The sequence below is a fragment of the Odontesthes bonariensis genome, chromosome 1, assembly GCF_027942865.1.
Source record: "Odontesthes bonariensis isolate fOdoBon6 chromosome 1, fOdoBon6.hap1, whole genome shotgun sequence".
Lineage (NCBI taxonomy): Eukaryota > Metazoa > Chordata > Actinopteri > Atheriniformes > Atherinopsidae > Odontesthes > Odontesthes bonariensis.
This window is the reverse complement of record NC_134506.1, coordinates 41594199-41612418: the sequence shown is the minus strand read 5'-3', so window position 1 is coordinate 41612418 and position 18220 is coordinate 41594199. Positions and strand designations below refer to the sequence as shown.

The 18220-nt window shown below is 40.6% G+C and overlaps 1 protein-coding gene across 2 annotated transcripts in view; it reads left to right on the top strand.

Moving 5' to 3' along the window:
- adamtsl5 (ADAMTS like 5) overlaps positions 1 to 18220 on the top strand; it is a 53323-nt gene that overhangs the window by 20435 nt on the left and 14668 nt on the right. For both annotated transcript variants that reach the window (XM_075466935.1, XM_075466934.1), the window contains exons 4-8: positions 3514 to 3686; positions 4555 to 4615; positions 5792 to 5897; positions 7833 to 7960; positions 14109 to 14232. In XM_075466935.1, coding sequence (XP_075323050.1) covers positions 3514 to 3686; positions 4555 to 4615; positions 5792 to 5897; positions 7833 to 7960; positions 14109 to 14232 — 592 coding nt within the window. The remainder of the gene's footprint in view (positions 1 to 3513; positions 3687 to 4554; positions 4616 to 5791; positions 5898 to 7832; positions 7961 to 14108; positions 14233 to 18220) is intronic.

Below are 18220 nucleotides of genomic sequence, written 5' to 3'. Positions count from 1 at the left end.
TGTGCTTTGATGTTTTACGTGGGAATTTCATGACCTTGTTGTAGAGAAATACAGTACATGTTGAGAAACTACATCTGAGGCATAATAGCTTCAAAGAATGAACCATTTTAAACTCATTTAAAAGTTTTGCAGTCGTTCTTTTTCATAAATCTTTCCTCTCTGAGAAAAACAGAGAATTATTAACAATCAAACTAGGCTGCAAAAAATGCTTTTACTTTTACTTTTGTGTCTTACACTTACATTCGCTCATTTGGCAGAGACTCTTATCCAAAGTGAGGAACAACACTCAGGCTTCAGTTCAGTAAATTACTTCGGTGTAACATTAAGTACTAAATCTGTTCAGAAGGACAAAGTGCAAGTGGCTCAGGTAAATAACTGCAAAGTGAATGTGAGCTGGAGTCAGATGTCACCTTAAAGGGGAAGTTAGTTTTTTTGTTTTTTTTAAACCTGGACCTTATTTCTGGCATAAAATACGTTTATCTACTCACCGATAACAGTTTGCTGAAAGTAGGCGTCCTTCGGAAGATATTTAGATCCCTGGAGATCGGTGTATATCCATATAACGGGAGAGAACAGGGCAGAGACAATACAGCCTCTAAATAAGGCATTATCTGTTTTTATTTCACCAACACTTTAAGACCAATGAATGAATGAACATGTACTATTGCACTGTTAGTTCAGAGCTGCCGTGTTGTTGTTACTTCCCCTTTAATTGCATTTTCTCAATATTTTGTCTCTGTGTGGTCAGATGGTGAAAATCAGATAGAGATAGATAGATAGATAGATAGATAGATAGATAGATAAATACTTTATTAATCCCAATTTGGGAAATTGTTTTGTTGCAGCAGCATACAGTAAAGATATAGAATAGAATAAAATAAATATAAAATAAAATACAATAAATAAATAAAAATAGTGAATAAACATTCGCTATGTACAAATCTACAGTATTTTTTGTTTTTTGTTATTGTTTTTTTTAGGAGAGACTTCAAGCCTATTGAGGTTGAAGTTCTCTTCCAGCCAGAGGGGTGGTGTTGTATATGGTGATGGCTGCTGGTAGGAAGGATTTCCTGAAACGGTCCTTGTGACAGCGGAGCTGGATGAGCCTGTTGGAAAAGGAGCTCCGCTGTCCAACCAGCAGCTGGTGGAGAGGATGGGTGGGGTTATCCATGATGGATAACAGTTTGTTCAGTGTCCTCCTCTCCACCACCGACTCAAATGAGTCCAGTTTGCAGCCGATGACAGAACCAGCCTTCTTAATAAGTTTATTAAGCTTGCTGGCGTCACCGGCATAAAAAAAAAATCCCTCAAAGAATGTTGTGCACGAACTCAACGCTTATACTGCGCATTCGATTCCCCTTTAGTTTAGCTGATAATGTGGTGACATCACTGAAAGGTCTCTAAAGGTTAGATGTGTAAAGGCAACCCAATCTACTTCCTCTCCCATTAATGGTTCTTTAATCAGATGAGGAATATGTCGCCATCTCACAATTTACTATCCTGAATTACTGTCTGACACAACGTTTCAAACGTGGAAAAAAAACGTATGAAATGTTTTCTGGCGAGACTGAGCTGGTTGAGGAGGGTTTGGGAAGAAAATGTTTGAGAGACACTTAAACAAAACAACAAAGGACCCTCTTGCATCCTTTCTTCACTCTTTGCCTACAGCAGAATCTTGCTGCAGATGTTTGTATTTGTTAGAAGGAGCAAAGTTTTACTCCTTCATAGACTTTATTGTTAAAGACATTTTGTTTTTCAACTTGTTCCAACACTTGATTCAATCTAATGTTCAGCTCCTTTTGTATTGCTGCCTTTTTTAACCATTTCACTTGAGCTTGAGCCTCCTTTCGGAATGAATTATCTGGGTTTATCTCTGGATTCAAAGCCACTGACACGAGTTAAAAACCTTTTGTCTTAATTGTCTGATCCTGGTTTGAATGTAAAACACTGCTTATTATAAGGCTCGTGCATGCTCTTGCATAACATGCCCTTGACTTCAGCTCTTTCTAACAGCCAGAGCAGTTGTTCTAAAGTGTGTCTAAAGAGTTAAAAGTGTGTGTGCACTCCAGCTCCTGTGTGAGAAACCTGTGGGACAGCTGCCAGTTTCAGTCCTCCTCCAGGGCAGGAACTCTGGAATGTGTTTGAGGAACACCAGTGAGATTTCTCTAATCACTTTTATTGTTTGGCTCTGTTGATCCTGATCCTCTAAGCTCATAAGGGTGTCTGTTATTTTTGTACCATCTAGATTTATCTGCCTGTTAGATTCCTGGCTATAAATAAATCTTATCACGATTTCTTCTTTACAAAATGATATCCCATTGCTCTGTACTCTGTTTGTCTGCCATACTCGACTGGCTGGGATTATGACCTGCTGACAGCTTTGAACGCGCAGCACATCGGTGCAGTGGGATGCTGCAGAGTGGTTACAGAGCAGAGAAACGTGTTGTCTCTGTAGCTGTTTGCATTCACTGTCTCACAGCATAAAAGAGTAGAAACAAACACAAAGGCAAGTTTTTATATGATGCAGTTGCAAAGAAGATTTAACATTTTTGTAGCAAGATAATACCAACAAACTGTCCGTTATTTGATCCAAAGAGAACATTGAGTTTGTGAACGTAACATCCTTTGTGCTGCCATCAGGGTTCTTACGTGGTATATTCTGTTTATATTAGGGCTGGGCGAGTTAACTCGTTATTATCGTGTTAACTTGTTAATTATTTAACACCGCTAAATATTTTATCGCGCATTAATGCAGTTTTTTTTTTTTTTTTTTTTAAATTTTTTAATTATTGTAAAAGTCTGCTGCTGTCTGCTGCGGAACCGGAAAAGAAAGTAATCGGCGGATCCACCAAACATGGAGAAGGGTACGGAACTTTTACTCGGCCGTTTTCATTTTAAAGTTCTTCCAGACGGCGGAGTCGACAGAACCAAAGTCATCTGTAAACACTGCCAAGTTGAATTGTCTTCTCAGCGTAGTAGTTCCAGTCTAAAATATCACTTAAAGGCAAAACACACAACTGATAGCAGCAAGTCATTCAAGGAAACAGACAGTGGAGCGAGGCTTCTACATAAAAACTACAGAAAGATGCTGATGTTAAAAGTGTGTTTGCACAACAAATGTTATGGCACTTTCATTCATATGGCAGCACATTTAAAATAAAACTAAATGCTAAAAGCTATACACTACTTTTGAATTCATTTTTGGATTTTGCGTACAAATGCAATTAATCGTGATTAATCAGGGAAATCATGTGATTAATTAGATTAAACATTTTAATCGTTGCCCAGCCCTAGTTTTTATGTATCATGTGAGAAATCCCTTTGGATTCATGCTTCGACTCAATTTGCTTTTGGTCTTCATTTGGAGGATTTTCTGCCCTGCAGCACTTTGCTTAATAAATCATGTGTCTCTTGACTGTGAGTTTGCATTTGGGTCGTTCGCCATCAACTTCCGGCTTCTCTGTTTTTTTTGATGTAACGTGTGTTCAGGGTCTCTGTTTCCGACTGTTTCAGGCCTCTTGGGTTTCTTCGTGGAGTCCTGCTGGTGAGACTTTGTCGGGACGCCCGGCGAGAGCGCGGCGGCAGCTGCACTTCAGAAATGAGTGGGCGACCTGGAGCGGCTGGTCCGTCTGCTCACGCACCTGCGGGGGCGGAGCCTCTGTGCGGACGCGCACCTGTATCACCAGGTGAGAAAGGATAAACTCAAAGAACCCGAACAAACTGATAAATAAGGCTGGCTCTGAAAAAAATGGCATGAAAAGTCCCTGAGATGTATTTTTCAGAGAAACACTAAATAAAATAATAAATAAATAAAAAAGTAATAAAATGATTATTATCAAATTTGGATTCATTTCTTTAAATACACATTTCTTTTACACTGAGGATCCAGTCTGAGTATTTTGTTCAGTTTGTAAACTACAAAGTCTTAAGATTTCTGCACTTTAAGTATTTTAAGATCATAAATCAAAATCAAATCCAAATCAAATATTTTAAGTATTTGATTTGTATATAAGTATTTGTATATAAGTATTTTAAGATAAGTTTTTCATAGAAAAACAAAGTATTTCTATAGAAATCTAGTTCACAAACATTTAATCTTATTAAAGAAGCAGTAAAGCAGGATTCACACAATCTATCTTTTCATTTACTTTGAGTAGGATGTCTTGGGTTGAGGAATTAAATCCAGCCAGTCAGTTATATTTGCTTTGCTAGCGTAGCCTGCGGTGAAAAGTTGAGAAACTTTTTAAGACTTTTAAAACTTCATGTGTCAGTACAGGCACAAGCCAGTCAAAATGCCTGACTGGTCACATGTCTGATCTTATGAACAAATTCTACTTAACTAATTAATTGATTTTGTAGATCTTTTTGTCTTTAGTAACATTGTTTTCATTATCTTAATTAATTTAAAGTCCATTTGTGATAAAGAAAATGTAAATGCTTTTTATTCTGAGTCGTTTTGAGACCTCAGAAGAGCGCGCTACGCTGCGTAATCTGTCTTTCCTTCTGTGTTTGGCATCCTTCATCCCACTTCATTCTCTTTTTTCTGTGTTCCAGGAACCCAGTTGGTGGACCATGTGCAGGAGATCCAAGACAATACAAGATCTGCAACACCAAGGTCCTTTCAGCACAACTGTCATCTCTGTGTGAAGAATTGAGCGTTTTTTTTAACAATGGCTGATGTTTGCTCTACGAATTGGTCGCGTAGGTGTGTTCAGCGAAGGTGTAACAGCTGAGACCTTTCAGGGTGTGATCTGGAGTTTCACTCACATATTAACCCGAGTTTTTTCCGTGCCGCTCTGGAAATCGACTCAGAGCCGTAACGCTTTCATGCTCCAGTCAGGAAACTTGCTGTGAGGTCACTGGCTGTGTGTCAGACTTGTGCTGCGTGGGCGTGTGGGCCATCGGTCCACGGGGCCTGTATTGATTAAAGGAAAAACACAGATGTGTCGCAGCTCGTTTAGGCAAGTTTGAATGTGTACGTGTGGCGGTTTGTTCATTTGTAGTCTCAGATTCTCCAGTGAACAGACTTTTCTTTCAGCTATACTTTATGTTTAAAGGGATAGTTCGCCTCTTTTGACATGAAGCTGTATGACATCCCATATTAGCAATATCATTTATGAACATTTTCTTACCCCCTGCTGCGTCCTGTGAGCTGAGTTCCAGCCTCGTTTTGATGTTGATGAAGGTAGTCCGGCTAGTTGGCTGGGGTTTAAAAAATAAAACGTTTTGCTTCTCAAAACAATATGCGTGCAGACCGAAGTAAACAGTAAACACAGTAAACACCGTAACAGGCGCGGCAGGCGGCAGCACGCAGTGATACGAAGGGAGAGAAAATAGCGCCAAGCGATTGTGAGGTCTGACTTTTTCTGGATGAACGATTTTGTGATGCAAATGTATTACTCTTTTGAACGTATATTGTTTTGAGAAGCAAAACGCTTTATTTTTTAAACCCCAGCCAACTAGCCGAACTACCTTCATCAACACTAAAACGAGGCTGGAACTCTGCTCACAGGACGCAGCAGGGGGTAAGAAGATGTTCATAAATGATGTTGCTAATATGGGATGTCATACAGCTTCATGTCAAAAGAGGCGAACTATCCCTTTAATGTGCATTTACGACACTCTGAATGCAAACACCTGTTTCACTGAAACACCTCGAAGCCAGTTAAATGTTTTCCATTAACGTAAACCGTCTATTTTTTAAGTTCCCAAGGTATCACGTGGAGTAAAGGCCGTCGGAGACTGAGCTCGCCACGCAGAATCTTCATCACGTGTATCTTTGTGTGTGCAGGAGTGTCCCCCTGGCTCAGAGGATTTCAGAGACATGCAGTGTGCTGCCTTCAATGACAGACCACTGGTGGCAGGCAACTCCTTCAGATGGACCACTTTTCATGGAGGTCAGCAAGACTAATCCCCCCTTTTCCACTTAGAGAAACAGTTCAGTTGCAGAGGTGGGTAGAGCAGCCAAAAATTGTACTCAAGTAAAAGTACTGTTACTTCAGAATAATATGACTCAAGTAAAAGTAAAAAGTAGTCATCCAAATAATAAACTCAAGTACTGAGTAACTGTTGAGTAACGTCTGATTTATTTGTTAACACAAGCATTCAATCAGACAGACAAAAATACTAAATAATCATCTTTAGGCCAATTAGAGTTCATCCAATTGATAAAATAAATTAAAATGAATTAATTAATTACAAAATAGCTTAAATTAAAATAATCCAGGTGAATTCAAGAACTTCAATAAGAAATAAAAGAGACTTAGGAAATGTTTAAAACATATGTAACCCATATGTAACCTAAAAAACAAACATTCACCTATCCATGGGGGGGAAAAACGAGTTTAGGAAACTTAGCGCTACATGTTTCCTCAAGTTAGATGTTGAGTTTCTGCTGAAATGTGCGTTTGTTTTGGTTGACACAGAAGACACATAATGTAGCTGCTGTTTCTCACTCTTTGTAAGGTAAACATGCTTTCAGTATGAGGCCTCGTCTGCGTCTTCATTTCCCACCGTTGGTTCTGACATTTTTCATCTGTTTCTTTGTTTGTTTGCTACGACTGCTAATGCTAAAGCTAACCCGTCCCGCCGCTGAGATTGAGTACGGTCACGTGACCAGACCGCACGGCTGCGTCTGATTGGTGGAACACAGTCAGGTGGTAGAGCCTTTGGCGGAAGTCTCTCTCTCTGTCAGAATAAAACATTAAAATGAGGCGTACGCGGGGGGATAAAAATAATGAGGCGTAGAATACCAAAGAGGTAAGAAGAAAAGTAACCTGCTCATTGTAGCCTAATGTAGCGGAGTAAGAGGACAGTTTCTGCTGCACACATCTACTCAAGTAAAAGTAAAAAGTATAGAAATTTAAAACTACTCCTAGAAGTATAATGTTTTCAAAAACCTACTCAAGTAAATGTAACGGAGTAAATGTAACTCGTTACTGCCCACCTCTGCACAGTTGTCATTACCTTCAGTAAGTGTCTGTATCCAGGTTAGAAGGGCAGATAGGAATAGCTATGCCAGAGCTATAGGGCTCGCATCAGGGCTGGATTTTCTCCATGTTTCAGTAAAATCCTGTTGTGTTTTTCACAGAACAGCTTTTTTACAAATGTTGAAACCACCATACAATAAATTGTTACTAAAAATCCTAGCACAGCATACCTGATTGAGCCATTAAATGCTGTGTATGGGCACCCTTAACCACTTGTTTAGGCTACAGCTGACCAGCAAGTCCCATTTTCTGCCAGTTAAAATGACTGTACCTCATAAAACCCCACTTCAAAGAAACCGAACCACCCAATAAAACATAAAAGTTGTTCTAAGATACATTGCTCTTCCACACTGGAAAAAATGCCCCTCCAAAAATAAGTAAAAAAACAACAAACACAAGATGTTTTTGCTTGAAATAAGCAAAAAAATCTGCCAATGGAACTAGAGAAAATTGGCTTGTCAAGATTTATTGAAATAAGATGTGATATTTGGGACTTTTGAGATAAAAGTGATCTTGAAATTAGCTTAAAAACTTCTTCAAATGTAAGAAAAAGCTTGTTTCATATGATATGTGACTCAAAACAATTTGTTTTCAAGACTTTTTCATTTAACAAGATATTCCAGATGTATTGTCTTCAAACAAGTCCCTATATCTGGCTGAAATAGTACTTGTTAGGCAGGTTTGTCTTATATTAAGTGTAATGAGATATTTAGACTAGAAATGAGACAATTAGACTTGGTCAGACTTTGATTTTTTCCAGTGTGTTTCCAGCGGTTGTGCAGATACAGAGAAATTCTTCATCTTGAAGTATTAAAGCAGCTAAGTGTTTACGCCCCCTTCCAGGCTCCAACCTCTGCGAACTCAGCTGCTTGGCTTTGGGACACAACTTCTACTACAACTTTGGTCATGTGCTCGATGGCACATCCTGCGACAAAGAGCCAGGGGCGGTGTGCGTCAACGGACGCTGTCTGGTGAGTGGCAACATAGCTGAATGTGTGGGCTCGTGTTTTCTGTAGATATCGTCCTCCTTCATTCTGTTTTCACCACAGCTTGATATCGCTTCATAAGTTTAGTTGATTTTTCACTACTAATGAGACGCCTGAGTCTGTAATCATGTTTAATATAGAAAAATATGAATTTGTGTAGCTTTGAAAGGGATAAGGCAGCACTTTTCTACAATATATTGAATATATGACACTCATTCTTAAAATCATTTATCTTAGAATAACTGTTTTTTGGTTTATGAGTTATAGATTCTGGTGACAACCTTAATTAAAGTACAGCGTGCAGATTAAAGTGCAGAAACACTTAGGAAACTAATGCTGGTGTGTAGCTGGTCCTCCACTGGTTTTTATTAACACCACAAAAGAATTTCCCTCTGATGGATGATATTTTTCCAGATCCTTGTCCTCCTCCTGCTTCTCTGGCATCTATAAGGCTAATAATTAGTAGGCAGCGGTGAGTTATGTGGTGGTACATCTTTGGTCCTTTAAGTCTCAAAATCCCAGATGTTGTACTTAAAGGGATAGTTCGCCTATTTTGACAAGAAGCTATATAACATCCCATATTAGCTATATCATTTATGAATATTTTCTTACCCCCTGCTGCGTCCTGTGAGCCGAGTTCCAGCCTCGTTTTGGCGTTGATGAAGGTAGTCCGGCTGGTTGGCTGGGGTTTAAAAAAATAAAGCGTTTTGCTTCTCAAAACAATATGCGTTCAACAGAGTAATACATTTGCATCACAAAATGGTTCTCCAGGAAAAAGTCAGACCTCACAATCGCTTGGCCCTATTTTCTCTCCCTTAGTATCACTGCACTAATTCTAAAACCTGTGAGGACCATAATTTGGTCCTGTGCTTACAGACGTGCACACATGCAAACAAGACAGAGGTGGTGGGGTAGGGGGGAGGCTGCAGGGTTTAGAAAGTGGTAATAAAGGAGGCTACAGCCAGTTGAAGAAACACAAAGCATAAAACCCAGATGCATCAGTGAGGAAACAGTCATTTCAAGTGATTACTACCTCTCTATAACACTCACACCTCTGCCAGCTGTTGGTGGATGTAGCCCATACACAAAAAAGAAAGGAAATACACGCAGAAGGCAGAGACAAGGTAAATATATAACCAGACACTTTTAGTCTCATGAAAAATTATTAGGACACACTTTGAAAACAGTGTTTGTAGGACTGTTTATTTCAGACAGAAGCTGACTTCTAATTATAAGATGAAAAAGGGGTTTTGCAGACCAAAGCTTTTGACTAGAGTAACTGTTGAAAAAACTATTGTTTGGTGTTTGTTTTTGTCATGAAATGAGAGTTTATGTGTAAGCTTTGGGAGTGCTTCAGCTGTTTGTTACCCGCTTATTAAGAAAATCAACAGGGTTGAGCCTCTTTTTCTCTCTGCTCCATTACTATGTTGAGGTATTAGGGCTGGGCGAGTTAACTCGTTATTATCGCGTTAACGTGTTGATTATTTAACGCGATACATATTTTATCGCGTATTAACGCAGGTTCTTATTATTGTAAAAGTCTGTTGCTTTCTGCTGCGGATCCACCAAACATGGAGAAGGGTACGGAACTTTTACTCAGCCATTTTCATTTTAAAGTTGGACATCACCGCTACAGGTGCTCCTCGGTCTCTGTGTGAAGCTCACGGAGCTAACCGGCACTACTTCCTGTTTTACTCGTTTCAACATAAAAGCACGTATTTCAAAATAAATTTTACAAAAAAATTCTGCATTCACAGCCAAGTTGAATTGTCTTCTCAGCGTAGTAGTTCCAGTCTAAAATATCACTTAAAGGCAAAACACACAACTGATAGCAGCAAGTCATTCAAGGAAACAGACAGTGGAGCGAGGCTTCTACATAAAAACTACAGAAAGATGCTGATGTTAAAAGTGTGTTTGCACAACAAATGTTATGGCACTTTCATTCATATGGCAGCACATTTAAAATAAAACTAAATGCTAAAAGCTATACACTAATTTTGAATTCATTTTTGGATTCTGCATACAAATGCGATTAATCGTGATTAATCAGGGAAATCATGTGATTAATTAGAGTAAACATTTTAATCTTTGCCCAGCCCTAGTTATAACTGATGTTATAACTGAAGACAACTCCATCCTGAGTGTTTGGACCAAAGTGTGCTCATTAGTTTGGACTCACTCAGCATTATAACAGTCCCACTCCTCGCCCGTCCTCTGTTTATCTCCATCACCCTCACACAGATGGGGATGCTTCACTGTGAACATGTGTCCCGACAGTCCTGCTGCTGTAATGACACATCTGCTACCAGAGTCACAGTCACAGGACTGATATGTGTCTCTGTTTACATGTGCATGTGTCTGTATATGCTCACATGTGGCATGTAGTGTAAATAAGTGGATTTATGGGTCATAGGCTCAGGCTGGTCAAGGTCAGAAGAGTGCAGGGCTTAAAACAGGAAGCAGATGCATCAGGCAGCAATCTGAGATCAGGATGCACAACACGTGGATGATTTGGACACAGTGCATGCATGCGTGGATACTCTTTCACATCATATTTTGCTGTTTTATCAACACTTTCCCAGAATAGTTGAGAGACTATAATTGCGTAAAAATGTTGATCAAATCAGAATCCAATGTTCTGTCAGTAATTCAAACTCTGTATTTAAGCTGCCACGGGGACAACACTTGAAATAATGTGTGCTGACAAAGAGAAAACACCCGAGGGAACATCTCCAAGTCAATATTGGCAGCATGTTAGTAACAGGATTGGATGTAAAATTAGTATCCCAGCTGACATGTCCTTTGGACATAGAGGTGAGAAACGGTTCACCATCTTTGAAGGACTGTGAGCAAACAATGCAACATGGAATTACAAAAAAAGTGTGGTTATTTTGTGATCTACTGCATAATCATCAAAAGATTTAGATCATCAGTTGACACGTCGTTCATCCAGACAATCTGTTTTCCCGGAAGGATCTTCTTAATTTTAGTGAGACAAAGCCAAGACACATTCTGTACCTATTACAGCATGCAGAGTCCAGGTGCTGAACTGGCCCCGCCTGCATTCAAACGTCTTCCACCAGGAAGCAACTAGAGCATGAAAAAACAACAAAAAAACTAAGAAATGACAGCTGGACGGAAGCCCCTTTGTGTTGAAATCATATGTCAGGCAAGACTGGGGAAGCATTTCAGTTTCATCTCAACACATAAGCAGTGCGCGGTAGATAGGACACCACTTTGGGTGCACTTTTGCAAGTCATTTACATGCTTTTTAAGCTTTATGCTGGTAAAATAGCACATGAAATGGTTGAGGTTAGGATAAAAGCACAGAGCGGGATTTCATCCTGTCATTGCTCATTGTGTAAAATCACCTGAGAACAAAGAGACGAGATTTGCAGGAGTAACAACTAAGCCGTCCCTTCAGTCTGCGTGTCTGGCTGTGACACACAAAACATCTTTATCTATGTGCTGTGTCATGAGACCAGGCTGTTGGTTTTATCACTTCCCAGATACTAGCTATTCTTGGAAAACTGTTCAATTCCGAAATCTAACAAATATTCTCATATTTAGCAAAAGTTTTTCAGGTTCACTATCAAAGTTTCTATCTAATCAGCACTCAGGAGTGTACAGCAGGTTTGTGGGGCGGTCGCCTGTTTTTAGGGATGAAATAAAATTGAATAACTGTTTTAAATTCTACTGGTAGGTGATCAGTAGCTGAAGGTATCTCAGTGTGGATGACAGTGACCAAAGGTGGGTAGAGCAGCCAAAAATTGTACTCAAGTAAAAGTACTGTTACTTCAGAATAATATGACTCAAGTAAAAGTAAAAAGTAGTCATCCAAATAATTACTTGAGTAAGAGTAAAAAAGTTCTCGGTGAAAAAACTACTCAAGTACTGAGTAACTGTTGAGTAACGTCTGATTTTTTTTGTTAACACAAGCATTCAATCAGACAGACAAAACTACTAAATAATCCTCTTTAGGCCAATTAGAGTTCATCCAATTGATAAAATAAATGAAAATGAATGAATAATTACAAAATGGCTTAAATTAAAATAATCCAGGTAAATTCAAGTACTTCAATGAAGAATAAAAGAGACTTAGGAAATGTTTAAAACATATGTAACCCATATGTAACCTAAAAAACAAACATTCACCTATCCATGGGGGGAAAAAATGAGTTTAGGAAACTTAGCGCTACATGTTTCCTCAAGTTAGATGTTGAGTTTCTGCTGAAATGTGCGTTTGTTTTGGTTGACACAGAAGACACATAATGTAGCTGCTGTTTCTCACTCTTTGTAAGGTAAACATGCTTTCAGTATGAGGCCTCGTCTGCGTCTTCATTTCCCACCGTTGGTTCTGACGTTTTTCATCTGTTTCTTTGTTTGTTTGCTACGACTGCTAATGCTAAAGCTAACCCGTCCCGCCGCTGAGATTGAGTACGGTCACGTGACCAGACTGCACGGCTGCGTCTGATTGGTGGAACACAGTCAGGTGGTAGAGCCTTTGGCGGAAGTCTCTCTCTCTGTCAGAATAAAACATTAAAATGAGGCGTACGCGGGGGGATAAAAATAATGAGGCGTAGAATACCAAAGAGGTAAGAAGAAAAGTAACCAGCTCATTGTAGCCTAAAGGCTGATTCATACTCGGCGCAAATGCGCAACTGTTCTGGCTCGAGAACCATTAATGACGTCATCGAAAGCGCCAGCCCCTTCACAGTTCCTTCAGCTCATAAGCGCAGTTTGCGCCGAGAATGCGTCACATTTGCAGTTCTCTCCAGACCAGCGGGCGTCACTGTTGAGGAAACAAGCTGAAAAGCATACGAAGAAAGCATACACAATGCCACCTGTGGTGTCACGTCAGCAGAAGCTGGCACATCTGATGCGGAATGAATTTACTCTGGGTGTAGAACTGTATATGTATCTCAGAGCTAAGCGGCTGCGGCAAAAACAGAAGAGAAGGTGGAATGTTTGTCCTTTGCAACAAGACGAACTTTGTCAAACGTTGTCCCAGTGTAACTTCATAGACGTGTCGTACAGATGTTTGTAGAGGCGCACCCTCTCGGTCACCGCGGTCTCTGCAGTGTTCATTTTTTCTTTTTCTTGGTCAGCTGTTTCCGGTTGAGCGCGCGCGAAGTCAGAAAAAAAGTTGTGTGCGCGCCCTTGCGCCGCGCGAGGATTTTCTAACTTGCGAAGGGGGGCGTGGCGGAATTTTGGGACACGTGACCATTTGCGCCATTTGCGACCAGCTAGTATGAGCGAGGTCGCGCCGAGTAAGAATCAGCCTTAATGTAGCGGAGTAAGAGGACAGTTTCTGCTGCACACATCTTCTCAAGTAAAAGGAAAAAGTATAGAGATTTAAAACTACTCATAGAAGTATAATTTTTTCTAAAAGATACTCAAGTAAATGTAACGGAGTAAATGTAACTCGTTACTACCCACCTCTGACAGTGACATATGAGAATTGCAGACTCAAAAATCAGTATTAGATCTATTTGATTCTTAACATGGAGGATTTTTCCCACAAACGCTTGAGAGTTTCGTGGCGTTTCACTCCCTCAGTGGGGCCCTCATACACCTGGCCACCGAGGATTCATTTCCTGTTGTGCTCACATAGATGCTTGAAGTGTTTTGTGTGTTCAAAGGAGCTTATGGGAGTTGATTATAGGTTCACTGGATTGTTGCTCTCTAGCTTGGGAACCTCCCCCTTGATTAACTCGCTCTGCAGAGAGGGAGATGGAGACCAACAGAGAAAGCAGCCGCTGGAATCTATCCAGCAGCAAGATTCTCCTCCACACCGACACCCACCCGGTGCTCCTCTTTGCTCTTTGCTTTGACGTTTTAATGTTTACAGAGACAACTCACCGACCTCCTCTCCCCTCACGAGGGCCCCGTGTGCTGTTTTTCACCAGAGTAAATGTTTGTGAGAGGGGGAAATGACAGAGAGAAGCAAACACGGGAAGAAGACTGAGGGGGGAATTAGTTGAGGCCTGACAGTATTAAAGGTGACTGAAAGACAAAGCCAAAGGAAAGGTTAGGAATTTCTCTAAAAGAATACAGCATGGAATGCTGGTCGCGTCTCATCGACCTCCAACGAGACCAAACTCTAACTGCTGTGTGTTTGTGTGTTAAACAGAAGCCTGGATGTGACTCCATCTTGGGTTCAAAGCAGCAGGAGGATGTCTGCATGGTGTGTGGAGGACACAACACCTCCTGTCTGCACCACAAGAGTGTGTATCAGAGCAACGGTCAGGAGGCAGGTAGGATGCACACACGCGCACACACGTGCACGCATCCCACACACAATCATCATCGTTTGTCCCTGCAAAGAAGAAGCAGTTTCAGACCAAACAGTGTGGCTTTAAAGGGATAGTTCGCTTCTTTTGACATGAAGCTGTATGACATCCCATATTAGCAACATCACTTATGAACATCTTCTTACCCCCTGCTGCGTCCTGTGAGCAGAGTTCCAGCCTCGTTTTGGTGTTGACGAAAGTAGTCCGGCTAGTTGGCTGGGGTTTAAAAAATGAAACGTTTTGCTTCTCAAAACAATATGCATTCAAAAGAGTAATACATTTGCATCACAAAATCGTTCTCCAGGAAAAAGTCAGACCTCACAATCACTCGGCCCTATTTTCTCTCCCTTCGTATCACTGCCTGCTGTGTAGCAGCACCGTAACAGGCGCGGCTGTCAGCAGGCTTTTGAACGCATATTGTTTTGAGAAGCAAAACGCTTTATTTTTTAAACCCCAGCCAACTAGCCGGACTACTTTCATCAACACCAAAACGAGGCTGGAACTCGGCTCACAGGACGCAGCAGGGGTAAGAAGATGTTCATAAATGATGTTGCTAATATGGGATGTCATACAGCTTCATGTCAAAAGAAGCGAACTATCCCTTTAATTCCAGGACCTCTTTTTTTTTTTTTTTTTACTCATGCAAGCTTAATCAAGATGGCGTTGTTCACTGATGAGATCAACAGTAACCATGGTAACGGAAGCACTCTGCTGCCCATCAGGAGGTCAGCTTTAACAAATAACAGATTCAATATTACCGGGGTTAAGTTTTCAGGAAGGAAGAGGAGGAACACAAACTTCTTGGAGCCATTCTGGCTCAATGCCACCAAAACATTTAACTTTATTGGCACCTGGAGGATAATGTGGGGTTAGACTGCATGTAGCGAGGAAGTCTGCCAGCTTTTCTTCGGTTTGCCCGTGTGCAGTAAACACTATCATAGAGGAAGAATAGCAGCTTGTAAAGAGCCCTGATGAATGATCAGGCGGACCATCTCTCACAAGTTTGCTGTACAAGCTGCTTGGGATTGTGCAGGCTAAACTGAGAGAAACCAGTGTCAACACTGAGTATTCAGCAAGTCAATTCTGCACAAATAAGGGAAAATCTTCGATTACGCGATGATGGAAAATGTGCTATGCTGACCACTGCAGGTGAATCTATCAAACATAAATCCCCAGTTTGATCAGAGGCAGTTCTGTCAAGGATTTTGTTTTCATAGAAAAATGGAAACTGAAAACGATCCACGATTAAAACCTCATCATTTTCCAATTAGTACGTCCTTCATTCCTCTCACTGAGTTTTACTCAATGCCACCTGAGATGCAAGTAAAGGCGGTAGGAATTATATCAAATCTTTGTTTCTTTGCTTTTTAAAGCAACACTGACTGTGTGTCACAGCTGCATTATCGTTTGTAATAGGACGTCACTGTGTTTTACGATGATTACTGCATGCTAAGAAAAGCTCAGGAAGGGTTTAGAGAACAAGTCAAAGAGTCTGAGGTGTTCACTGATGGTTGGTCATTATGTTGTGGCTGACAGGTAAATACATTCTTAACATGGCTGGAAAGAATAGTGAAACTAAGTTAGGTAAACCTCATCCTGAAGCTCTGTGGGCGTGCCACCGATTTAGATTCAGGTCCTCAACATTGGAATTATATCATTACGGTTAAGCAGCACAAATAATTTACGAGGAAATTAAACGATTTCAGTTATAAAACAACTCAGTGATGTAGTAGCAGTAGCTTTTTAGCTTTTTATTACATTTGCTTCACCATTTGCTGATTAACGGCTGTCTGTACATGTCCTGCATGCACCGTGAGTAGAGCTGGGCGAGTTAACTCGTTATTATCGCGTTAACTTGTTAATTATTTAACGCGATAAATATTTTATTGCGCATTAATGCAGGTTTTATTTTGTAAAAGTCTGTTGCTGTCTGCTGTGGAACCGGGAAAGAAAGTAATCGGCGGATCCACCAAACATGGAGAAGGGTACGGAACTTTTACTCGGCCGTTTTCATTTTAAAGTTCTTCCAGACGGCGGAGTCGACAGAACCAAAGTCATCTGTAAACTCTGCCAAGTTGAATTGTCTTCTCAGCGTAGTAGTTCCAGTCTAAAATATCACTTAAAGGCAAAACACACAACTGATAGCAGCAAGTCATTCAAGGAAACAGACAGTGGAGCGAGGCTTCTACATAAAAACTACAGAAAGATGCTGATGTTAAAAGTGTGTTTGCACAACAAATGTTATGGCACTTTCATTCATATGGCAGCACATTTAAAATAAAGCTAAATGCTAAAAGCTATACGCTACTTTTGAATTCATTTTTGGATTTTGCGTACAAATGCAATTAATCGTGATTAATCAGGGAAATCATGTGATTAATTAGATTAAACATTTTAATCGTTGCCCAGCCCTACTCACAGCATTTGGTAGCTCGTTCCACAACCATAGAAGAAGTCCTGCTGACTCCTAAAACAAGTAAAAAAGATATTATAAAGATTTCAAATTGTAATCAATGTTATCACAACTTCATACAACAGACATGTAATATCGTGCTAAAACAGACAAGTTCAAGTTTTGAAGAATTAGTTGACTTGATAAAGTTTTTACTAAAAAAAACCTTGCATGTCTGCTGATATGATTTGTTCAGATGAATGAGGGACACTTTGCTCTTCATCGGTTTTCCTTTGGCATTGAAGATATTTATATATATTTATTAATCGTGAGACATGTTTTACTACAGAGTGTGGTCAATCTTAACAGGGTTTCATAGCTTTTTTTCATCTCACTTGTTTCTACATTTGCTTAGTAAACTCGCAAAGAACAGTTAGTGGTCGGCTGGTGATTTAACCAAAAGATCGAGCCTGAAAGAAAAAAATAAAGTTTGTAAACTTCTGAAATAAATTCATATTAGTCTGAAACACTGTAAAAATCAATGGGTCAGACTGTGATTGGAGGTCTGTCACAGACCGAGGTTGAACAACGCTGGCAGAGATGTGGGCAGGACGGGAAGGCGAACTGATGCTGTGCACGTGGGTGCCTGACACTTGTGTTGTGTGACTCGGCTCTTTCTCACACTGATCTGTGTGTAGGTCGAGCAGAGCTGACAGATGAGGCCCCGTGTTATGAAGGCTCAGACAGAGCAAGAAGAAACAGGCTGATAATGGACGCTTTGTTTTGGCGACTCGGCGGCCTTGAGAGGTTTTCTCTCCTCCTGCAGCTGTGTTTCTCAGCGAGGGGGGAAGTGACGGAGGGGAGCTGACTAAGAGGCTCCTCTGAGATCGGAAGGCTAATGGCCTCAGTCTCACTGCTGTATAACGCTGACATCTCCTCAGTTGCAGCTCAGCATCTTTATATAACAAATGAACTTTGTGCATTGCTCCTCTGTGGGAGCAGGAGGAGCCACAGTTGCCTCTGAGACTGCGATGAATGGACTTCATCCTGTGGCTGCTTTTCAGTCCTGAACAGCAGGGGAGCCATAGAACCCGTCTCTGTTTTTACTCATTCTGCTCTGAATGGTTGTGATTTTCGACCGCCTCATAGATTCTCAGGCTTTGTGGTCAGAAACCGAGACTTCAAACCATTTATCATTGTCGGGATTGTTGTTGATGCCTCTCTGATTGATTTTTGCATCGTTTACTTCCCCCAGTTACAGTAGCTTCACTTAGGCTTCGTGCTCTTATCTCCGTCAGCAGCACTTCTGCCCTTTTTCTTTTTCACGCCAGTTCTACCCTCACACTTCTCTTCAGTTAGTCATCTCACACCTCAGTGAATAAATGAGCTGTCTTGTCTTCTTCCTTTTCAGTCCAGCTTTCTGATCACTTGCTTTTGCATTCTTTTAGCTACCAGGTGAGAATCTGTACATGACCTTTGCTTTGTGTAAGAAATTCAGGATTTTGGACATTAATCTTTTCCCAGAGACCTATATATAGATCCCTTTTCCTTAAAAATCAT